Source organism: Squalius cephalus (genome assembly GCF_949319135.1).
Source record: "Squalius cephalus genome assembly, chromosome: 10".
In the NCBI taxonomy this organism is placed as follows: domain Eukaryota; kingdom Metazoa; phylum Chordata; class Actinopteri; order Cypriniformes; family Leuciscidae; genus Squalius; species Squalius cephalus.
In genome coordinates, this window is record NC_137131.1 from 4,895,054 (window position 1) to 4,920,244 (window position 25,191).

Here is a 25,191-nt window from a genome sequence, read left to right on the forward strand (position 1 = left end):
CTTCTGTTACCTTTTTGTGCTCTCAAACTCTAGAACACTCAGCTTGTCAAACTGTCAGAGCAAACGCATAACTCACCTTTATTGTGTAATTCATTACTTCAAATCATTTATGCATTAAATTGTCCATCTGGTAGAGTAGTAATACACTCTGCCTCATGAAATGATTTGCTGAATCAACAATGGGGTGGATCTTTTTCTGGTGTAGTTTTGGAAATTACAGTACTAGTTAGTGGGTCAAGTTTAACCTCAAAAACTTTTTTTTTGCTTAAAGACAGATGGCTGGATTTTCATGATGAGCACAGTTCCCCAAAATATCTTACAGCAATGACTGTATATTTACATTTTAGATTTTATTGTTAAATTTACTGTAATGTATAAATAATTTACAATTTATATAATATCGTTTTTATTTTTGCATTACAGTATTGATATAAAACCGTGGTTATGTGCTTAATTTTCATGTCAGAAATACCTCAATACAGAAATGTTGTTAATATATACAAACATTGTTGTTAATGTAAAAAAAATTTTCTTTTTGCAGAATGTAATTTCTTATTTCTTTCTTTTGATTTTGAGTTTAAATGTGACTTAGAAGTTTTGTGTGATACACACAAATATGGATGGAGAAACGCTACAAGGACATATTGTGAACACAATGCTATTTTAAATTAAATGCATGCATGATAAATGCATTCAGTGTTGTTTACAGCACATTGTCAGCAATGAAAGCTTTTTCTCATTGCCAGCTCCTATCTGCACTGTAAATGGGCGACCTTGGAGGAACTGGAAAAGGACCCACGCATTCAACAAAAAATCAAGCGCTTCAGAAACAAGCAGGCACAAATGAAGCACATTTTCACAGAGGTGTGTCTGCCATAACATGCTGCTCTTTGTTTGTTGCTCATTTAAAAGTTAAAACCTGGAAATGCATCAAATATAATTATGACGTAAAAGCTGAAATCCATACGGAAAATTTTGTGCAAGTACTTCACCTTTAAATCTGTGGCTTTGTTATAGACCACTTTCCTGTCTACATGTGTATTATTTGCCTAAATATGCTTGAGATGATGTTGTGTTTCTCCTCAGCCGGATGAAGACCTTTTTAATCCAGATTATATTGAGGTTGATCGGGTTTTAGAGATCGCTATCACCACTGATACAGAAACAGGAGAGGTAAGGCAGTCTTCAGATGAACTCCTGAAAACAAACCTGTGCTTGTCGTGCCAGTCTTTTGAGGTTTGGTTTGTTTGCATGCATGAAAACAGGAAGTTACCCACTACCTGGTGAAATGGTGCTCATTGTCATATGAGGAGAGTACTTGGGAGCTTCAGGAAGATGTTGACCCTGTGAAAATCCGAGAGTTTGAAGACCTCAAGAAAATTCCTGAAATTAAACTCGTGGTAAGCACTCAAATGCAAATGAATGGGAATTGTTGTTTTTTTTCGATTATTTTTTTCGTTACTAGATAAGATTTATTGGATGTTTCCAGTGTGTATGTTTACATTATGATCACATGGTTCAGCTCTATGTTTGATTGTATTATCCAAAACATGTTTATTCCTCTTTATAGTATGTATTTTGAAGGAAGCGGCACTTCTCTTGTCTTTTGTAATAATACAGGAAAGGCCTCTGCCAGAACAGTGGCAAAAACTGGAGAAGTCCAAAGAATACAGGAATGGGAACCAGCTCAGAGAATACCAATTAGAGGGAATGAACTGGCTTCTTTTCAACTGGTACAACAGGTGAAAGAGACTTTTAATATCAGCTCTTGTAGGGTCTACACAAAATTCTGATCCTAGTTTAAGGTATAAATAACTATTTAAGTATTAAACTAAGGCCAAGCATAATGACAGTAATATAATGCTTGTTTTAAGTCTCAATTTAAATTGATTTGTAAAATAATAAAAACTAGGATAAATCAAATCAATACTAATTAAACTATTTGTTTTTTATCAATTCGTCTCATATGTATAATTTGCTGAAATTCGGACTTTCAACTTCGTCAATTTATAATTTTTTATAAAAAAAGCAAAAAAAAATAAACTAGCAATATATAGGTTTCAAAATCAAATTTTTGTGTATATATATAATGATATTGTCTAATACAATGCAATGTCTTTATCTTTTATCTGAAGTTTTTCTCAGCAAATATTATATTATAATTGACAAATGTAATTAATTTGGTTAATTTATCAGCATATAATGTAATACTTTTTTTTAGATTATTGATTGACAACCATAGCTGTAAGCAAATACTTTATTATTATTTTTTAACCTAACCCTTACCTAATAAAAATTCTAGTAAACATGATGAAATAATTTCAGACAGCGGAAAGATGCTCATGCGACTGATTCCAAATCCTGTTCCTCATAACTGCAATCTGACGTGATTAATGAACACCTGACCATGTTTCTCCTGATGTAGGAAAAACTGTATTCTGGCTGATGAGATGGGGCTGGGGAAGACCATCCAGTCCATCACGTTCCTCTTTGAGATTTTCTTCATGGGTCTGAGAGGACCCTTCCTCATCATCGCCCCGCTCTCCACCATCACCAACTGGGAGAGGGAATTCCGCACATGGACTGAAATGAACGTCATTGTCTATCACGGCAGCCAGATCAGTCGGCAGATGATCCTGCAGTATGAGACGTACTACCGAGATGAACAGGTGGGTCAAACAGAGTGACAGAAGATTTCTGTTTCAAATCAACGTTCTTTTCTATTTATCAAAAAATCCTGATAAAATGTATCATGGTTTCTTGAGACAGGAAATCAGCATATTAGATTGATTTCTGTAGGATCACGAAAAGGACTTTAAAAAAGTTTTTAACCAAGTAAAATTAAATTTAATCTTAAGGTTTTTAGAAAAAATGTAACTTAAACATCTTATTTATTTTTATTTTTGAATAATTAAACCTGGCTCTTGCCATGAACATAGCCATGGAATGGCTTTCCTTTAAGAAGGATTAAAATTAAAGAAGGAATAAATTTATAGAAAATTTTTTAAATAATTGGAATAATATTTCACAATATTACTATTTTTGTTTTTGTTTTTGTTTTTACTGTATTTTTTATCAGTTAAATGCCGCCTTGCTGAGCATAAGGGACTTTCAGAAACATTAACATGTTCATGACACAGATCAGTAAGATTTTTTTTTTAATGTCTGACCTCACTTTTTTTTTTCTTGCTCCTTCAGGGAAACATCATGACTGGTCAGTTTAAGTTTCATGGCGTGATCACTACATTTGAAATGATTATGGCTGACTGTCCAGAGCTGAAGAAGATTAACTGGCGCTGTGTGGTGATTGACGAGGCCCATCGCCTTAAAAACCGCAACTGTAAACTGCTGGAGGGACTCAAACTCATGAACCTGGTCAGTTTAATATGCTTGTTTTTATTTATTTGTTTTCTCATTTGTGGACCAGGAACCTGAAGCAGACATTTTTGTCATAGGGTTCAGGTTTAAATGCAGAAAAGGGGAAGTAAAGCCATCTGCGATCTAAACTACTGTGCCATCTCTCTTGCACACATCTCATTTAGCTGCCGAGTTCTGCTTCACTGCATTTACATACGCACATCCTCTCTGGACACAGAATGAGTAATCTCATCTCACTCGCTTTACATATCACTGCAGTGATGGCCAGTGTGTGCAAACTACATTTGATGCAGTGCTGGTTTTTTCCCCTCACTGCTGATTAGGTGTTCACAGATGCATTTTGATGTACAGTGACCCTCTTACGACCCGGCTCAAAGTCATAACATAAAGAGGACAATTCACAAGATGGGTTTCAATAGAGAAAATATAGGTTTATTTAAAGTTAAACAAATAATGTCTAGGGTCAAAACATAAGGTAATAATAGTAAATATCAATACAAGCTCAAATCAATAAACTGTCGGAAATGGGGTTTGTAGAGTCGTGGAAATCATATGGGAACACAACTCAAGAACCCACTCTTCAAACAAAGACACAAAACAAAAATGAGAGAGAACTAGACAAAATCCAGGAGCTCTTTAAATAGGTTGCCACAGGTGTAGCTGGTTTTCATTAGGGCAATCCCGCCCAACAAGGAGTCGGTCCTAGAATTCTCACAAAAAAAACTAAAGTTAAAAAACAGGGGAAGGGCTGTAAAAGGCCCCAAAAATTATTTGGATAAGGCACATGATGAAATAGTGAATGGCAACCAGAAAGTGTCTAAATTGTGTATTTGTGCTATATTTAAAACGTGTAAATAAATACAACCTGGTTTGATAATTTGTATCTAATACATTAATTTTTTTTAAGTGAGTCCAAATACATTTTTGGTCCACGATATAGAAATATACCCCCTTGTTGGAGCTAAAATGGATGAGACTAGATCAAATCCAGCTTAATATTTCCCAGTCTTGTCCCCATAATTTTCTGTGCTGTCTTTCAGTGTCTATATAGATAAAAGTTTTAAAAAGTCCAAAAATGGGTTAGTATGAGTTAGTATAGATCTCTTAAAAATGTACATGGGTCAATGACGTGACGGGTCATTTTTTTGTCCAAAGGCCTTAATAATAATAAAAAAACAAATATATAACATCCAAAGTATGTAAGGTAGTACAACTTGATCTCTTTTACTGAATCCAAAAGGTTTTAATTATATTTTACTACATATAAAGGTATTTTAAAGATTTTGAAGTGTCAAAAGGTCATTCGGTAAAACCGATATAGTAAATATTTAAATGGAATAATATTGTTTTTAATAACTAAAGGAACTACAATAATACAAATATAAAGCAGATAAGGCTTTTTTTTTTTTTTTTACATTTCCCCCTTTTCTCCTTTCCCTGTGCAATGTTTTACTTGAATATGTTGGAGTGTTTAGAGTAGTCCAATAAATGATTAGTGATCAGTGATAATTTTATTTAATATTTCTTCTGTGGTACACACTATATACTATCTCAACATCAATGTCAAATCAGTTTTTAACTTTCAAATCAGTGGTTAAACCGAATGACTTTTTTGGTGACAAATTTTTTTCCATCCTGTAAAAAATGACAAAAAACAGTGTTGATTGTAAAAACCACAAAGTCTTATTGTTAACACCTAGGTAAACTAAAAAATGGTTTCAAATATAGTTAAATCTCCATTCTATTTTTTTACACTTTTAAAAACCTTATTCGTCAATGACCCACATACATTTTAGCCAATCCAGTTGGCTGAACTTAAAGTTTCTATGTGTTTTCTCCCTCAAGGAACATAAAGTTCTTCTCACAGGAACCCCTTTGCAGAACTCAGTTGAGGAACTCTTCAGTCTTCTTAACTTTCTCGAACCCTCACAGTTCCCTTCCGAGACAACGTTCCTGGAGGAGTTCGGAGACCTAAAGACCGAGGAGCAGGTGAGAACTAATCCTCAAATGCTTGATAGTAGGGCTGAACGATTAATCGCACTTTACATGTAATCGCACTTAAATCGAGTTGGCTTATCGCGATTTTAAAATTGCAAAGGCTGCGATTTTTTTTTTTTTTTTTTTTATTAAAAAAAGCTTGTGATTGATGCACGTCTCTGTAAACGCTGCTCACTCTGAAAGCACTGTGAGTTTGAGTCACTTATAACGTGCATTTGAAAAAACAACACGTGTCAAACATCGTTCCAAAACATGAGAAGCATTTATGAACCTCTTGTCCAACAACAGACAACATTTAATAACATGCATTTACTCCAAACTCACTTCATAACGACAGTTGAGCTCATCCTTCTGTGAGATGATGTGCCGCCTTACACAGAATAAGGCAGTCGTGTATTTATAAGTCATGTTTAATCAAAGCGTTTCAATATTCTGTTTATTCAGCTACAGCGATAGGGATTTCCTGGAATAATGAGCATTATTGTACTTCTGCGGCGGGGCATATTTATCGTGTTTGCATGAGAGCGCTCTCTGCCGTTCAAATGGGGCAGTATTTACTACCGATCAGCCACACTCCACTGACAAGCTGCGCATAAAATAATCGCAACCTTTGCCAAATCGTGTGCGGTTTTATTGCGATTAATCGTTCAGTAGGAAGTTTGTGATCTTGCCTAATACGTATGTATAGTATGGACTCGATAAACATCTACACACCTTCACCTCCAATTGTCCAAGCCATCTATTCTAGAGGATAGTAGGAAAAATCCTTGTTAACATCTTAAGTAGCCAATGCTGATAAACTCAAAATAGCCAAATAAAGTGCTGCAGTGATGACATGTTTTTGAAGGCCAACCTGAAAATTAGCATCACCCTGATTCCCTCAACAAAATGCCAATAGGATTTTTCCATTAGCTTTTGGATTTGTGCAGAAAATAAGCTGTGACCATGAAACATTTACGATTCAAGATGATCTTCACAAATGAACACAACTGAATTTAGAAGCCTAAATACAATCAACAGAAATAAAAAGTTAATATTAGGCTATAAACGAACTCACCACGGTCACATGACTTCTACGTCACCACCGCTAAAGCTTCTGACAGCTCTTTCAAAAAATCTATAAATTGGAAAGTTAGTTTGCAAGAGCGTGAGTATAAACACAACAGGGCTGTACAAGTGAACTAGTGAGTGGATGATTTGACCTTTTCAGTGCAGTTATGTTTAGCCACTCATTTAGCCACTTGTTAGCAACCATCTTTTAAAGACCCTTTTAAGTAAAAGCTTTAAAAAAAACACAAGTGGGGTATTACTGATGTGTTTAATGTCATAGAATAAAACGTGAAAATATCTTGAGCTTGTATATAAACCACAGACTTATTTTAGGCATTTAACCAAAAACCCATTGACTCTGGGACGATGGAACCAGAAGTATTATTTCCAGGCATCATGGCCTGATTATTGTTGATTTAGGTGAAAATAAATATGCCCAGCTTAACCTGAGAAACATTAACATTCCCACAGGTAAAGAAACTGCAAGCCATTCTGAAGCCCATGATGTTGAGGAGACTGAAGGATGATGTGGAGAAGAATCTGGCCCCTAAAGAGGAGACAATCATCGAGGTGGAGCTCACTAACATTCAGAAGAAGTACTACCGTGCCATTCTGGAGAAAAACTTTACCTTCCTTGCCAAGGGAGCGAACCAGCACAACATGCCCAACCTCATCAACACAATGATGGAGCTTCGCAAGTGTTGCAATCACCCATACCTCATTACAGGTGACATGTGAAAATGACAATTCTTGAAATATCTTGGTTGCAGTTCTCTACATCTCAGCAGTCACACCTCTAATTTGTAGTGCTGACACAGTCTCCCATCTACCTTTCTGTCAGGTGCTGAAGAAAAGATTCTTGAGAGCTTCAGGAAAACCTACAGTTCTGACGCTCTGGATTTTCAGCTCCAGGCAATGATCCAGGCCGCTGGTAAACTAGTGCTTATCGACAAGTTACTGCCCAAACTGCTATCCGGAGGACATAAAGTGCTGGTGTTTTCCCAGATGGTTCGATGCCTTGATATACTGGAGGACTACCTCATTCAGAGGAGGTGAGACAGCTGGTTATTATCCAGTAACATTAGTCATACTTCTATAAAAAAGCTGTTTTTGAGACTGCAGGTAAATGAGAAAATAGAATGTCAACATGAAATTAAAACTTGGTTTAAGTCATTTGTTGCTTTTATTCAAGGAGAGTCAAGAAAAACAGAATTTTAAAATTGATATTTCCAGGCCTAAAAAGGTAGTGGAAATGCATAAAAATCCTAAAAAGTCATAGCAATTTCTGTAATGCCTATTAAAAAAATTCTAGCTATGCTCATTTTTCAAATTGGGAAATTCATTGGTCAAAACATATGGGTCTGTAAGTTTTATGTGGGTTAGATGCAAAAACTATATTTCTTATCATCTGAAATTTGTATGCTGCGTGTAGATATACATACGAACGGATTGATGGGAGAGTTCGAGGGAATCTAAGGCAGGCTGCCATCGATCGCTTCAGCAAGGTGGACTCTGACCGCTTCGTGTTCCTCCTCTGTACACGAGCAGGAGGTCTGGGCATCAACCTCACCGCCGCCGACACCTGTATCATATTCGACTCAGACTGGAACCCGCAGAACGACTTGCAGGTGAATGCGGAGCGTCTTTTATATGCAGTGTAACTGACTCTCTCCTTTAGCGATTTCAGGGCTGTGTTGAAAAAATCGATTCACCGATTCTGAATCGATTTTCATATTAATTTCTAAAGATCGATCCGTAACTCAGAGGATCGATTTTCCCCGTGAACTTTAACTTGCCGCGTCATTGAATTCACGCATGCGCGTGATGTGGAAGGACATTAAAACAACGTCAGTAACGTTAAGCAAGCGGTTGCTTTGAAAACTCCAGAAACGCTCAAAGCTGCGATCTGGCACCATTTCGGGTTCAGAAGCAGTGCAGAGAACGAGCTTGACAAAAGCAAAGGTTTTCTAAAGGTTTTGTAAGTTCAAATTTTATTTACATTCTGTGAGATGCGCGGTTGGCGGTTACAGCCGCGGACTCCGCGGATAAACCGTGGATCGGGCGGATGATGTGACGAAAAATTATATTTTAATTAAATTCGGATGGGTGGCGGGCGGTTAGCCAATCAAATAAAAAATATATGCATACATTAAGCGGATGGCGGGCGGGTGCTGTTTTGAAAATTGGTCAAAAACGTTGGTGCGGACGGATGAGTTTTGTGATGTGGTTGAAATAATAGCCCATCCGCGCATCTCTACGTTGTCTGTTTACTGAAGCCAGTAGCCAACAATCTGTTTACATTTGCACTGGCTTAGGACAAATGTGTTCTAAATGTTGATCATTAAAATAAAAAATAAAGGTGCATTTGCATCTGAACTGTAAAAGCATTTTGGAAAATTCTTAATGTCATTTTTAATAATACATCAGGTTTGCGTCTAAATAATCGGTCTACTGCTGCTGATATACCTCTGCGTCCTCGGTCGTCTACACCAGTGCAAGTTTGTGAAAGCAGTTGTATCAACACTCTGGAAGGGGGATTGTTCTTTACAACCACCAATACTCCATTAATTTGCAGTTGAATGTCTATAATAATAGTATCAATATGTTGCATAACTACAGTCCTGTAATTCAGGTAACAGCTGGAAAAAAATGCTTTTTTCAAAAACCATTATCTAAATCTCGAAGATCGGATCGGATCGGATCGGATCGAATCGAATAATGATAATCGATTCAAGATCTTGAGAATCGGAATCGAATCGATTCTTGAAATTTGAATCGAAACCCAGCCCTACATATATAAAAACAACCTTTCCAAAAAACACAAATATCACATTTGTTATAAACATGCTTTGAATTCCACAGGCTCAAGCTCGCTGCCACCGGATCGGTCAAAGCAAAGCGGTGAAAGTGTATCGACTTATCACGCGAAACTCATACGAGAGGGAGATGTTTGACAAGGCCAGTCTGAAACTGGGATTGGACAAGGCTGTTCTGCAGGACATCAACCGCAAGGGCAGTCTCAATGGGGTGAGGGATCCACTACATTAAAGGAGAACTCCGGTCAATGTTAACATTGAGCTCATTTTTTTGTACATTTGGAGTGCTGTCAATACAGAGAACAACGACAACAATCGGTGTTGCCTACACCGTGTTATTCTCTTTTTAAAATTTGCACCCTGTTGACTTCAATGGGGCAAGTTTTAAACCTGCTTTTAGCCTCTTAACATCCTTGATGTGTCATTACAAGTGCACAGAAAATGTGAGTGATTCCTTCTGAGTGAACACGAGTGAGTCTGACTGCAGTAGATGTGAAAGAAATGTATAAAAACGATGTTATTTAAGCCAGCGCAAATACCTTTGTTTACATCCTGTTTTTCGGTTGAAGTCCAAAGTAGTCGATTGCAGAGTTCACACGCATAGGTTTAATACCTATGATCACGCGCGTGAACTCGGCAATCGACTACTTTGGACTTCAACCGAAAAACAGGATGTAAACAAAGGTATTTGCGCTGGCTTAAATAACATCGTTTTTATACATTTCTTTCACATCTACTGCAGTCAGACTCACTCGTGTTCACTCAGAAGGAATCACTCACATTTTCTGTGCACTTGTAATGACACATCAAGGATGTTAAGAGGCTAAAAGCAGGTTTAGTACTTGCCCCATTGAAGTCAACAGGGTGCAAATTTTAAAAATAGAATAACTCGGTGTAGGCAACACCGATTTTTGTCGTTGTTCTCTGTATTGACAGCACTCCAAATGTACAAAAAAATGAGCTCAATGTTAAAATTGACCGGAGTTCTCCTTTAAACTTTTTTGTTTTCCCCACATCTGCGTGTTGTTCAGTGTTGAAATTCAGTGTTGAATTTATAAAATGTATCAACCTTAAACAAAAAAAGAAAGAAAGAAAATTATATACTTCCCAAACTGTGGGCTGCGAATCCCTGGGAGTGATGAAAAGCTAATAATTCATTAAATCATAAAAATTACAAATTAAAACATTATTAATTAAAGTTAAAATTAATTCATTTTTTTTGGTCTGTGTGTAATGTGACCATTAAATAACATGAGAGAACCATAAAGATGTGAATGTGTTGTTAAATTTATTGAAATATTAAGATAAAATCTCAAGGGAACTTTAAGTAAATATTTTAGGCCAAAGGGTTTCAGGTGTCAAAAAACTTTTGGAATCTCTGCTTTACGGTCTCTCCAAGAAACACATGTAAATAAAACATCAAGACCCATCGTTATTTGGAAAAAAAATTCTTCCTTTTTTACCACTGAGATAAACAATTTCAGTAAGAATATTTTTAATAATGTTTTGCAAATAAATTTGCTGCTTGTGTTCGATGAGTTTAAATTTTAAATCCTGGGCAGACAGAAATTTAACAGTACTGGCACGTAGACATCAATTGCAGAGTCTTATTTCTTCCTCAGAAGTGTTATATTTAGTTTATGCCATGACTTGCTACACTGACTTGGACAGTATTGTTTAATTACCGTACCTTCCTCTTTCAGGTTCAGCAACTGTCCAAGATGGAGGTCGAAGATCTTCTCAGGAAGGGGGCGTATGGGGCGCTCATGGATGAAGAAGATGAGGGCTCTAAATTTTGCGAGGAGGATATTGATCAGATCCTGCAGCGCCGCACACAGACCATCACAATCCAGACCGAGGGGAAGGGATCAACTTTTGCCAAGGTATACACTACCGTTTAAAAGTTTGGGGCCAGTCAGATTTTTTTTATGTTGTTGAAAGTCTCTTATGCTCACCAAGGATGATTTTATTTGATGAAAAATACAGTAAAAACAGCAATACGATTTAAAATATCTGTTTTCTATTAAAATGTTATTTATTCCTGTGATGGCAAAGCTGAATTTTCAGCATCATTACTCCAGGCTTCATTTTTACATTTACATTTATGCATTTGGCAGACGCTTTTATCCAAAGTGTCACATGATCCTTCAGACATCATTCTAATATTCAAAAAATATTTCTATTATCAATGTTGAACACAGTTGGGTTGCATTTATTTGAAATAGAAATCTTTTAATTATAAATTCCTTTACTGTATTTTTTTGATAAATGTTATGCATTTTTGTATTAATTGTTAATTCATTTTATTATTTCTTATTAATTTCTTTAAAAAAAAATTAACTGAACCCAAACTTTTGATCTGTAGTGCGTGTATATGTCTACACAGCCACAATCCATCTCTATATATAAATGTCAACGAGTGTTATATTGGTATTTTATGTACTAAATTGAAATGTTTTGAGACGTGGAATGAATCAAATCCAATTATTAGCGCTTTTTCTTGTTATCTGTATTTTTTGTTCGTAAATATGGCAGATGAGCTGGAAAAGTTATGCGAATGTAAAAGCTGAATAAGCATTGCATGTATCAATAAAACACAGGCTTTTAAATATGCGATCTCTATCTTGATAAAGTGCTTATAATCCTTTATTATTTACCATTTCCAGGCTAGCTTTGTGTCTTCAGGGAACCGTACAGACATCTCTCTGGATGATCCAAACTTTTGGCAAAAGTGGGCCAAAATTGCTGAACTGGAAATTGACTCCAAGGCAGAAAAGGTAAAAAGTATGATAGTTTAAAAAGCTGAAGCTTGCATATGAGCTCACTGTGACTCAGGTGGTGTAATACTAGAGAATCAGCTCATAGACTTCACCAGAGAGTGAATGGGGGGTCATTTGAATATCAGCTGATTCAAAACAGATGGCTTGGATTATGTGTGATTGTGAATATGCGTGCTACACCGTTTGCGTGTTGGTGACATTAAAGGAGAAAAATATTGAGATGGCAACACTTTCTGACTAATGTCTTTGTCTCTGCCAGGAGAGTCTGGTGATCGACACGCCTCGCGTACGGAAGCAGACGCGTCACTATAATTCTTTTGAGGACGATGAACTGATGGAGTTCTCTGAACTGGACAGCGACTCAGAGGAACGACCCTGTCGCACAAGACGTCTCAGTGATCGCAACAGACGCTACCTCCGAGCAGAATGCTTCAGAGTGGAGAAAAACCTTCTTATTTTTGGGTCAGTGTTTCATTTGCTTTCGGCTGCCCACTCATTCCCTCTGGGTCACCTTCTGTTGCCCTACAACAGACTTTTAATCAAGTGAAGTATTTTTACAAGCAACTAAAGGAATTCAACATAGAAGTTTTCTGCCATTTCATTTGCAGATCAAGCAGACCATATATTGGAATAATCTTTGTAGCCATAAATTAGGCTATATGAAGTTATACATCTCAGACTCTGATGAAATGTCTTTGCTGATTGTACAGGTGGGGTCGCTGGAAGGATATTCTCAATCATGGCCGTTTTAAATGGCACCTGTCGGAGCGAGACATGGAGGTGCTGTGCAGGGCTCTTCTGGTCTACTGTGTTCGCCATTATAAAGGAGACGACAAAATTAAAAGCTTCATCTGGGATCTGATTACACCCACTAAAGATGGACATAATCAAACACTGCAAAACCACTCAGGTTATTAATGAATTTGTTCACACTCTGACATTTTTTGCATCAATTCATTAATTATTTTTGGGATGACTTTATTCACGATTAGACATAATCAATTGACATTTAAATAGAAAAATAAATAAATCAATTAATTAACATTAATGTTACAATTGCACCAATTTTTTTAATGCTTTTTAAACATTTTAAAATTCAGTTTAATTCGTTTGCTACCAATTCAATTATAAATTAAATTAATCATTTTAAATTATTTGCAATTTATTATCATTATTTTAATTTCAGGATATTATTAATTATGACCGCCGCTAGCGTAGCTAGCGAAAGCGGTCATATAGGGATTGTCAAAGTTTTTTTTTTTTTTTTTTCCCGTCACCTTACTGAATTTTTCGTCAACGATACCAGGGACACCGAAGCACCGGGGAACATGAAATTTGGTGGGCATGTAGCCCCACTAGACTTCTAAGGAAAAATTTCGTTTGGTCCCCGGGGGCCACTCCCCCCCCGCGCTGGGCCCCCCCAAACCCAAAAAATGCAGTTTTTCCTAAATAACTACCTGAACCGTGGCACCGAGGATGAAGAAATTTTTATGGTATGTTGGTCTACTAGACTTTTACGGAAAAATTTCATTTGGTCCCCGGGGGCCACTTTCCCCCCCGCGCTGGGGCCCCCGTAAATTTTTCGTCAACGATACCAGGGACACCGAAACACCGGGGAACATGAAATTTGGTGGGCATGTAGCCCCACTAGACTTCTACGGAAAAATTTCGTTTGGTCCCCGGGGGCCACTCCCCCCCCGCGCTGGGCCCCCCCAAACCCCAAAAAATGCAGTTTTTCCTAAATAACTACCTGAACCGTGGCACCGAGGATGAAGAAATTTTTATGGTATGTTGGTCTACTAGACTTTTACGGAAAAATTTCGTTTGGTCCCCGGGGGCCACTCACCCCCCGCGCTGGGGCCCCCGTAAATTTTTCGTCAACGATACCAGGGACACCGAAGCACCGGGGAACATGAAATTTGGTGGGCATGTAGCCCCACTAGACTTCTAAGGAAAAATTTCGTTTGGTCCCCGGGGGCCACTCCCCCCCTGCGCTGGGCCCCCCCAAACCCCAAAAAATGCAGTTTTTCCTAAATAACTACCTGAACCGTGGCACCGAGGATGAAGACATTTTTATGGTATGTTGGTCTACTAGACTTTTACGGAAAAATTTCATTTGGTCCCCGGGGGCCACTTCCCCCCCCGCGCTGGGGCCCCCGTAAATTTTTCGTCAACGATACCAGGGACACCGAAACACCGGGGAACATGAAATTTGGTGGGCATGTAGCCCCACTAGACTTCTACGGAAAAATTTCGTTTGGTCCCCGGGGGCCACTCCCCCCCCTGCGCTGGGCCCCCCCAAACCCCAAAAAATTCAGTTTTTCCTAAATAACTACCTGAATCGTGGCACCGAGGATGAAGACATTTTTATGGTATGTTGGTCTACTAGACTTTTACGGAAAAATTTCGTTTGGTCCCCGGGGGCCACTCCCCCCCCCCCGCGCTGGGGCCCCCATAAATTTTTCGTCAACGATACCAGGGACACCGAAGCACCAGGGAACATGAAATTTGGTGGGCATGTAGCCCCACTAGACTTCTACGGAAAAATTTCGTTTGGTCCCCGGGGGCCACTCCCCCCTGCGCTGGGCCCCCCCAAACTCAAAAAAATGCAGTTTTTCCTAAATAACTACCTGAACCGTGGCACCGAGGATGAAGAAATTTTTATGGTATGTTGGTCTACTAGACTTTTACGGAAAAATTTTGTTTGGTCCCCGGGGGCCACTTCCCCCCTGCGCTGGGGCCCCCGTAAATTTTTCGTCAACGATACCAGGGACACCGAAACAAAATAAATTTTTATGGTATGTTGCTCTTAAGGGCCCACATCAACCTAGCCCACAATCACTCATTTGTGATTTGCGCCCCTCCCATAAAAAATGAAAATGCAATATTATTCTGCTTTAATCGCCCCTATCTTCAGTGGAGATGTTCAGAACTGCACCATATTTCATGTGTATGATTAACTTGACATCCTCTGGGGGTATCCTCTGCTAAGTTTCGTAGAATTTCATCCATGGGGGGGTATAAAATAAATTCATTTATGTGCACATTTAGTGACTGTACACTCATCGGCCTGTAGATGGTGCTGTTGAGCGAAGGGTTGCTGGTTTAGGATGATACTGTCACACACACACATGCAGGAATACAAACAAACGCAAGCATGCACACACACTGACATCCACACGCACAGACACACACCCATACACACACATACAAATCCACATGCACAGACACACACACACAAACACACACGCGCACACATGTACGCACACATACATACACGCACAGACACACACACATACACACACACACACACACACACACACACACACACACACACACACACACACACACACACACACACACAGACAGACATGCACATACTACTACTTTTTTTAGGTATATACATAAACACGCAATACAGCCAAATTACTCCACGTCATTTATTTTTGTGGAAAGCCAGTGCAGGCCTGAGCGGCGGTCATATTTTGTACCGCGATGCGGTACATCTAGTTAATCTACCAATAACAATTTTTTAAAAAGTACATAATAATATTATTTATATGTCCATATATAATAGTAGGCCTAAATATATCCACAACTCTCTTTTTTTAAACTTTGAACAAGTCACATCTTGAATGCTTTCACTGCTTGAATGATCACTGAAAACATTTGTGCTGAAATTGATCGACAGTCAGTATGTTTAATCAATAAAATTGACAATTGAATGTTGATTAATCATAAGCATCCCTTATCCTTGATCATTTGATTATTCAAATTAAATGAACTGACTGCTTTTCATACAATTGTTGCATAATGATCAAAATAAAGACATTAAAAAACCATAACAATTGCGTTTCACCTGTCCAGGTCTGTCTGCTCCTGTCCCACGTGGTCGTAAAGGAAAGAAACTGAAGAACCAGTTGAGTCCACCTGAGCTGAAGAATGCTGACTGGCTGGCCCACTGTAACCCAGAGGTCGTGCTTCAGGACGACAGCTACAAGAAACACCTCAAACAACATTGCAACAAGTAAGACTTCATAAAGAATTCAAGCATCTTCAAAATTGCATGTTGTAATGCATGCAGATGAACATGTAGATATTGTGTAACATTAGTTTAATGCATTTAATGTCAGTGTAGCAAAAGTACATTTTGCACCCTGGTTATACATAAATACATAATACATAAATAGTGAGTACTATAATTGGGATGCATAATTAACAATTTCCTACATCCTGCCAGTAATACAAATATATTTGCAATATGTCTGATCAAATAATATTGTACTGTAATAACAATTTATGAAGGAGTTTTAATGGTGTGATCATCATGTATCCTGTAATGAACAGGGTGCTACTGAGGGTGCGGATGCTGTACTACCTGAAGGTTGAAGTTCTGGGGGAGGCTGCTAATCAGGCTCTTGAAGGGATCCCAGCCAGGTACTACATGGCCCACAGCCCATTGTAACCTCATGAATACTTAATGAATTCTGTATAAAGCAGTTGTCATTGTTGAGTAGCCTAATATGTAAGGATCTGTGTGTTTTATGCAGTAAACTGGAGGTAACCCTGCCTGATATCGACTACATTGAGATCCCTACTATTTGGTGGGATTCTGAGGCGGATAAATCGCTGCTTATTGGAGTTCACAAACATGGTGAGACATCATCATAAAACAATGAGTGCAACCGTCACACCCAGTTTTGTGATGCAATTCTCATGCATGCGCAATATAGCAATGGAAATATGTGCAGACACAGATACATACAGGTCATTTTTGAATATAGCAGAGTAATGCATTTAGTAATGCATTTAGAGCATCTTTTAAAATGTTTTAAATGTCCATATGGTTCCTATTGACTTCCTCTTGCTTTCATCATCTGCACTAACTTGTCCTTGTGTCCCATGTAGGGTATGAGCGGTATAACGCCATGCGTGCAGACCCTGCTCTGTGCTTCCTGGAGCGGGTGGGTATGCCTGATGTCACTGCGCTGACGGTAGAACAAAGTGGAGCAGAAACTGCTTCAGATGCACCTGATAGGTAATCTCCTTTAAAATCAGCAGCTGAGATAATGTAGCTGTATGTGGGAATACAACAATTGCATCTTTTGACTCTTATGACCATAAACACACGTTTCTTCTTGTGCAGTATCAGCAAAAGTGATGAAATTAAAGAGGAAAATGACATGAAGTCTGAGGAATTAGAAGAGAAAGTAGAGATCAAGGTAACAATAGGAAGTCAAAAGAATATGAAGTCAGATTAATTATGCTAAAGAGTTTTAACCAAATGCACAGACTGTTACTTTAAGTAAAGTTTTCTTTTACAAAGGAGGAGCCCATGTCAGAGGAAACGGGGAAAAATGACACTACAGTGACAGGTATTAAAACCCTCCTTATGTATTTATTTATGCATGTATGTTTTGAAATGTAATTGTTACTGTTGTAACTAAACATTTAATTGTTTGTTAATACTGTTAAGCGGTGGTCACGTTAGCTTTTCAGCAGGCACAGTTATTTTGCACCCTATGTCAAACTTAACAGGATATGATGTCACACTCCAGGAATTCTATTTTGAATATATTCTAAATTATTTACTTTTGTAACATCTTCCAGTACTGGATAAATTGAGAAGAATTTACCAGCCATAAATATTTTGACACTATAAATATATATATTGCATTCTCTTGTATATTTGTGTCAAATATGAGGACATTTTGTTACTTGTAGAAATGGCACTTTATCTTGTCATTTTGTGCAAGATCATCAAGTTTTAAAACTTAAAAAAAAAAAAAAAAATTTGACATCCTAACTTACTTCGGTGATACACAACAGCTACTGATCCTTAGTAGACCATTTGCGTTTCACATGCAGACTGTAACTTTTTTTACTTACTTGCCAAAGATTTTTTGTGTGTTCGTTTTGGACCCTGCTGAGAATCCCCCCCCCCCCCCCCATTTACAGATTGTAGGTCAGTTTAAATCCCCTATTGATCAGATATTGTCATTTTACTTTGAAAAAAATTACAGGTCAGAATTCTCTAAACTTCTAGTATGCAACAAAAAGCGACAAAAAAGCTCACTCGCATTGGTATCCGTATGAATCCAACACAAAACCTAATGTGACCACCCCTTAAGATGATCTTATTTCAGGTTGTGTCTAATGTAGCATTTCTTTTAAAGGGGGCTTTGTAGCATCTCTCGCAGGAGACCTAATTACAGAGATGATGGAACAGGGGCGGATACAGTGGCCGGCAGGTTCGGCTCTTACAGCACGTTTACGCCGCCTCATTACTGCGTATCAGCGTTACACACGTCGTGAGCCGCTTCGTCATGATTTCCTCTTACACGATGGAATTGCACCTGTGACGTGGCAAATTGGAGAGTTTAGGCACTGCGCAACTGAGCCTGACCCACTCTTTTTGGAGTGGCAACGAAGGTAGGCGATGTGGCGGCAGTTTTATTGTTTAGTCATTTTATCAAGATAAAATGTAAACTGTCATGCTATTTTGTGAATGGAAAATCAGCTTATTTGGAGAGAAATGGTACTATTGCTGATACTAATGGTACAAGGCAGACATGATCATGATAAACGATAAGCACACAAGATCTCAGGGTTTTCTTCGTTAGGCAGGTAGCACAATAAAACCCTCTTGGAGAATTTTTTTAATGTTTCCTTTAAAACACCAGATCCAATCCCACCAGAGCATTGTGCTTTTAAGATACCCTGTCATATAAAAAAATAATCCATTTCATTGCACCCTATCTTGCTGTTTTTAAAATGTGAGTACATTTTCTTAAGTCTTAAGGCTCCTGATTGAGGTGAGGTGAACCTGAAACCAGACTAATTATACAGGGCATTCATAAGACTGATGAGTTAGCAGCAGCAACAACAGCTAAAGAGGATTATTGGTTAGCATAAAATCCTGGAGGATAGTATGAACACTGAAACATGTTGAAATGTCATGATGAACATTGGAAGAATAGTATTTTGTCTGCATCAGGTAAGAGGTTATTAGTTTATGATAGCTGAAAATCTGTTTATTCAGTATTTGAGGCAGATTTTAAGGTTTATGTACTCCTGAGATAACATATTGCCTTTAACACAGGTGGACACGTCGTGAGCAGGCTGACTTCTATCGCACAGTGTCCTCGTTTGGAGTAGTGTATGACCCAGACAAGAAAATCTTTGACTGGGGCCAGTTCCGTGCCCTTGCTCGATTGGAGAGGAAGACTGACGAAAGCTTGGAGAGATATTTCCACAGCTTTGTTTCAATGTGTCGCACTGCATGTAGACTGCCGCCTAGAAAAGATGAAGGTAAAATGGATATTTGATATTTGGAGAGTTGAGACAAACAAACTAATTAGAGATAGTTTGGTGAGAAGATTAATAGCAACTCAATCTGTCATAACGTATACACAAATTCTTGTCTCATGTAGGTACCGTTGATCCTTCGCTGTTTGTGGAACCCATTACAGAAGAGCGAGCTGCCCGAACATTATACCGTATTGAGCTTTTGAGAAAGGTCCGTGAGCAAGTATTGCGGCACCCTCTCCTGGGGGCACGACTGCAACTTTGTCGCCCTAGTTTGTACTTACCCGTCTGGTGGGAGTGTGGCAAACATGATCGTGATCTTCTCATCGGTGTTGCTAAGCATGGCTTGAGTCGAACTGACTTCTACATCCTCAATGACCCACAACTATCCTTCCTGGAGGCCCATCGGAACTATGTTCATAAAGAAAACCACAGATATCCAGTCCCAGGCTTGCCTCACCATCATTGCTGCTTGTATGATGCCAACCTTGGACATTGTCAATCCCCACAACCTCCGGAGTATCACCACACACCTTCACCCCACACGCCAACACAACTTGTCCATACTCATGGGCATCACCAGCCCACAGAAGTGGTAGGGTCGGAGCCAGGAAGTTCCCTGGGAATAGGTTCAGGAAACAGGGAAGGGTTTTTGGACTGCCCTCCATTAGATGACTCACTGGAGTTGGGGTCTTTACAACATGAAGGCTTGACATCAGACACACTACATAGCAAATCTGGTAAAGAGGCCTTCAACGGATTCCCGTTCAATTCTGCAACTGGTGGGCTGAATATGCTAAATTCGTATGGTGTGCAGGGGGAGCTAAATGGGGCTCAAGGAGATATGGTGGACTCCATAGCTGGGAAACTTCGCAGCGATGTTCTGGTGGGAGAGCAAGGGTCCTCGGAGGAGACTGGCTTGATGGCTCCTTCTGTGGAACTCGATGAACTTCAAACTCCATGGGAAAGCTCAGACCATGTTGAAACCTCTGACATGTTCAACGAGACTGATCCCATTTTGGGAGCACAAGCTTTGGAACCCAGCTTTTTGGATGCTCCTCAACCAGACGATGGACGGGAGGGTGATGAAACACTAACCGACTGTTTGAGCATGCCCAGTTCGGACTCTCAAAGCAACCCTGTCGAGCCACTGGCACCGAGCTTTATGTTGTTCAAAGACCTTAATGTTGGAGAGGCGTCTGTGGATCAGACAGATTTATCATCCAGTCTTCCAGAATATGTTCCACCACCTCTTGGTCTCCCGGATGTTAGTCTTGACCAGGCAGATCCCATTAGTGAGGATCAAGAGGACAAGCTTAGTGATTCCAACATCACACATGGTGTTCCCAGTCCAGGAGAAGGTGCTGAAAGCATAGGGTTCCATTTTGAGAAAGAAGACCTTTCTCTAGACAGTCTGAAGACTAAGGATTCTCAAGATGAAATTGACAAGATGCCTTCAATAGAGTCTCCAAAGGAAAATTGTCTTGAGGAATCCCAGAAAGGGGACTGCAAGGTGACATTTGATGATTCCAATGAAGGAGACTTGGAAGAATCTTACGAGAAGCCTCTAAGAGAGCCAGAAAAAGTGCCTTTAGAGGAGTCTTATGATTTGACTTGTGACGAGACCCTGCAGGAACCTTGTGAAGGGTTTCAGCAAGACTCAGCGGAACAGCAATTGGTGGAAGAACCCTCTGAAGAACCCTGCAAAGAACCATCAGAGCCAATAGAAGATTGCAATCTAACTAACACTACTCTCTCAACAGATTACCCTTTGCCTCCTTCACTCCCATCATCTCCAACTACCTTACCTGACACCTCTGTATCTCCAGTCCTTGATGTAGTCCCAAAACAAGAGTTCCTCATGGATCCAGTAGTGTCAGATGTGAAGCCTGAGCCAGACAGCACTACGCAGACCCCTCAACTTGAGCAGACTGAGGTTTTGGATGTAAAGGACAAGATAAAAGACGAAGATGCAAAGACATCAGGTATTGTGGCTGTAGGCTTCAGCTTTCTACCTTTATATGTTTTTTTTTGTTTGTTTTTTTTACAAAACTAGTAATGGCATCTTGGGCTGTTTCCCCTTTTGGTGAAAAACATCTTAAACCAGCAAAGCTGGTTTGCCTGTCTTAGCTGGTGTAAGCCTGTCTTGCTGATCCTCTAGCCTGGCCAAGTTTGTGTTAAGCTTGTTGGGCAGCTGTTCTCCAAGTCTGGCCACCTTATAAGTGTCCACAAACTAACCAGATCAGCTTGAGCAGGTTGAGAGACCAGCAAACTAACTTGGGCTATTTTAAGCTTACTTGATTGGTACCATGAGGATGTACAAACCAGTTTTAAGGAATTTTTAAGGCAGTTTTAAGGCAGTTTTAATTTCTAAACTGTATTAGGTCAAAAAGATTATATAAGCAGAATAATTGACTCCTGACTGAAAATTATTGATGTTTGTCATTAGTTATTTCTAAACGTTGACAAACTCTAGACCGATTTGGTTGATGGAATCACTTAATATTTTCTTAATATTTACTTTGCCAACTTATTCAGACAAATTACATGCTGATGAATGATTGTGTCTCACAATGTTTTTAAAACCAAAGAAAACAAATTGAAGTTAGTTTTATTTAGTCTCTGTCTAGCAATATGCTTTGAAAAAACTTATTCCTGTTTTTTAGCATTATTGGGAGATGTTGATGCACCACGCTTTGCGCTGCCCATGTGCGAGATGGCAGACAGTGTCCATGAAATAAGGGAACCAACCATTGCTCAGCTTTTACAGGAGAAAGCACTCTTCTCTTTCTCAGAGTGGCCTAAGGTATTGACATGTTAGTGATTGTTTCCTGCCTGTATTATTGTCTTTTTTAATTAGTTATACTGAAAATAGATATTGAATATATATATTGCATATTCTACAGAACTCGTGAAAATCTTGTCTTGTAATGTAAATGGTAAAGTTGGTTTCAGCTCACAGCATACCACTAGACATGTATCAGTCACCTATTGCTGCAGTTTGACCCATTTCATACACCGTCTTGTGTTTTTGTTCTCTCTACAGGACAGAGTGATCATCAACCGTATTGACAGTATCTGCCACACTATCTTAAAGGGGAAGTGGCCTTCCTCTAGTCAACAGTATGAGTCTCCCTCTGCATCGGCTAACACCTGCATGCCCAGCAGTGCCCACCAGAGGGCAGGATTTCTGACTACCAGAATGCCTATATCTCAGAGCCTTAATTTCAACCTCCCACATACAGTACCCCACTTACCAAAGGTAAGAAGATCACATCCACAGACAGGATGTTTTTAAAGGTGTCTGCAAATCCTTCAAAAGTTTTGAAATGCAAGTTTTGGAAATATCTTGAGTTTAAATGAAAAACCTGGGAATATCAAGACATTTCCAACATGTGATTTTTGAGGCCTGAAAAGTCATGGAAATTAATGAGATTTTGAAATGTCATACACACATACAGTCCCATTGATTTACAACTTTTGTCCCAACAGGAGCGGTTAGTTGCCCCAGCATTTCTCTCTGAGCTAAAACGTCCCAGGCGTGGGTTTGAATTCGAGGCAGAAGTTCTTGCCAAACCAAGCCATCTTGGAGAAAAGATCCAGGTTGGCGTGTCTCATCGTGCTAACGCTCTTCTGCTTAATGGTTGGCAGGATGCCGCTATTGACCTCTCCAAACCAACAGAACTAACGGCTGGTGGAGACAGTGGGCCAATCAGTCATATGAGCCACACTGTCCAGTCAGCGCCCCACAAAATAACCGGGATAGGCTCCATACAAGGCTCACTGGGATTGGATATGGCTGGCATTTTGCAGGCTGGCTTAATTCACCCTGTAACAGGGCAGATTGTCAACGGCAGTCTTCGTCGTGATGATTCAATGTTGAGACGGAGAAGAGGACGAAGAAGAAATGTAGAGACTCCTGATCTCGGCTTTATGAAGGGACGAGCCATGAACTTGCCTGAACAACAGGTTTGTGGAACTGCGCATATCACTGAAATACACTTTTTGACACCCAAAAAGGAACATGTCCCCATGTCATTCTAGCCTCATAGTATTCGTTTTGTGAAACGTAGAAGCAGATGTTTGGCAGAATCTGCTGCTCTCTTCTATTCACCTTAAAAAAAAAAAAGAAAATAATAAAAAAACACCAGCAAAGATTAAAGTCTACATCAGAAGTCGGATGGGCTGCTTTCATGTTGCTTTTTGTGTTTTTTGGAGTTTATATTATAAGTAAAAAGTAAATATATCACGATTAAGATGGCTTTATAATAGTAACAATGGCTTTTTGTTTTCTTCCAGAAAGTATTTTTTGTATGTTTTTCATAAGTTTTACCAGGAAAATTAAAAAAAACTGAATTACTGTGATTTTGAAAGAGATTTTTATTTTTAAACTTAATTTTGCCATGAAAATAGCATTTGATGCTTATGACACTAAAATAAATAAATAAATTAAAATAGTTTATATTTAATATTATTAATTAATATTTAATTTTATTTTATGTATTAACAGTATTATTAATTTATTTATTATTAATAATTTTAATATAAATAAATATGAATCATTCATGTGTTTATCTTTGTTCATTACACAGTGTGGGTCAGAGAGCATCAGCCAGCCTGTTGTGTCCTCAACATCCTCTCAGTCAGAATGCCCTCCATCCACCCCGACTACACTTCCTACTCACCCTCCAGCAAACTCTCCAGCTCCTCCTCCAGCCTCAGAGACCCTGAGTGTGAGCGTGGACAGGGAAACGGCCAATAAAGGCCTAATGGAATGGCTCCGACAAAACCCCAACTACAACATGGAGCTTTCTGCTTTTCCATCGGTTAGTTAGAAACAGAACAGTTTTATGTTGTGAGACTAAAAAGTAATATTTCTGTGGCTTTTTCTTTTGAGAATTATAAACATTCTTGCTTAAAGACAACATGAAATCAAAATTGACCCTATTTCTGAATTCATGTTGCTCTTGTTATTGGGCATAATTCCATGCACATTATTCCGTAGTTTACACAATCCATTACATTTCCATTGGATAAAATTATCACATTAGTAGTAGTACTTCACATTAGTGCTAAAATAGATGTGTATGCTGTTTCATGTTGACTTAAATGGTATTGTCTCTTTATTTTTGTGTACTTTAAGGTGCTTTAAAAAAGGTTGACAACACAATTTTTTCATCCAGAAAGATATTTGAATGATCCTAATTGTGAATGTTTAGTGTGTACAGCTGGTATACGCCTTAATATAAATAATATAATTGACATTTAATGCATTACTATAACTTAATTTATATTGTATGTCTTTCATAGTCTCAGAATGCAAGCATGTTGCACAATTTCTTGGAACGTCCAAAGCAGAGAAGGCATCGCTGCAAAGATCCCACCAAGCTCGACGTCAGCTCTCTAACTGGAGAGGAGAGAGTCCCAGTAGTGCACAGAAACACAGGCCGCAGGGTAACAAAAACACACATACCATTTTTGTTTTTTGTTAGTTTCCTCAGATTAATTTCATTTAAATTTAATACCACAATTCCTCTGTTTGCAGCTTGGAGGCGCTATGGCTCCAGCCATTAAAGAGCTCTCTCGATGGCTGGATGCAAATTCAGAATACTCTGTGGCTCCTGATTGGGCGGATGTGGTGAAGCATTCAGTGAGTCCTACATATTCTGTTTAGAAAGAGACAGACACCGAAGCAACTTGTGAATATGTAGTTTGTAGTAATACAGTATAACTGAATATATCTTAATTATCAAGGTTAAGCAGCTAAATGTTGCTTAAAGTTTAAGGTTTAGAGTAGAGTTGAGACAGAATCATAGTAAGATCACTCTTTCTCAAGCACCACAAAATCCTTATAGTTTTCC

At 38.8% G+C, this 25,191-nt stretch overlaps 1 protein-coding gene across 2 annotated transcripts in view; it reads left to right on the top strand.

The window, feature by feature from the left end:
- chd6 (chromodomain helicase DNA binding protein 6) overlaps positions 1–25,191 on the top strand; it is a 42,726-nt gene that overhangs the window by 13,011 nt on the left and 4,524 nt on the right. For both annotated transcript variants that reach the window (XM_079884706.1, XM_079884705.1), the window contains exons 8-37: positions 747–864; positions 1,087–1,173; positions 1,266–1,400; positions 1,621–1,742; positions 2,426–2,669; positions 3,199–3,375; positions 5,224–5,367; positions 6,898–7,153; positions 7,268–7,478; positions 7,859–8,054; positions 9,289–9,453; positions 10,946–11,125; positions 11,909–12,019; positions 12,282–12,484; positions 12,733–12,932; positions 15,890–16,049; positions 16,370–16,459; positions 16,573–16,676; positions 16,931–17,060; positions 17,169–17,244; positions 17,349–17,397; positions 18,199–18,454; positions 19,125–19,333; positions 19,456–21,315; positions 21,997–22,136; positions 22,377–22,592; positions 22,823–23,299; positions 23,923–24,156; positions 24,641–24,784; positions 24,876–24,980. In XM_079884706.1, the coding sequence (XP_079740832.1) occupies positions 747–864; positions 1,087–1,173; positions 1,266–1,400; positions 1,621–1,742; positions 2,426–2,669; positions 3,199–3,375; positions 5,224–5,367; positions 6,898–7,153; positions 7,268–7,478; positions 7,859–8,054; positions 9,289–9,453; positions 10,946–11,125; positions 11,909–12,019; positions 12,282–12,484; positions 12,733–12,932; positions 15,890–16,049; positions 16,370–16,459; positions 16,573–16,676; positions 16,931–17,060; positions 17,169–17,244; positions 17,349–17,397; positions 18,199–18,454; positions 19,125–19,333; positions 19,456–21,315; positions 21,997–22,136; positions 22,377–22,592; positions 22,823–23,299; positions 23,923–24,156; positions 24,641–24,784; positions 24,876–24,980 (6,799 nt within the window). The remainder of the gene's footprint in view (positions 1–746; positions 865–1,086; positions 1,174–1,265; positions 1,401–1,620; positions 1,743–2,425; positions 2,670–3,198; positions 3,376–5,223; positions 5,368–6,897; positions 7,154–7,267; positions 7,479–7,858; positions 8,055–9,288; positions 9,454–10,945; positions 11,126–11,908; positions 12,020–12,281; positions 12,485–12,732; positions 12,933–15,889; positions 16,050–16,369; positions 16,460–16,572; positions 16,677–16,930; positions 17,061–17,168; positions 17,245–17,348; positions 17,398–18,198; positions 18,455–19,124; positions 19,334–19,455; positions 21,316–21,996; positions 22,137–22,376; positions 22,593–22,822; positions 23,300–23,922; positions 24,157–24,640; positions 24,785–24,875; positions 24,981–25,191) is intronic.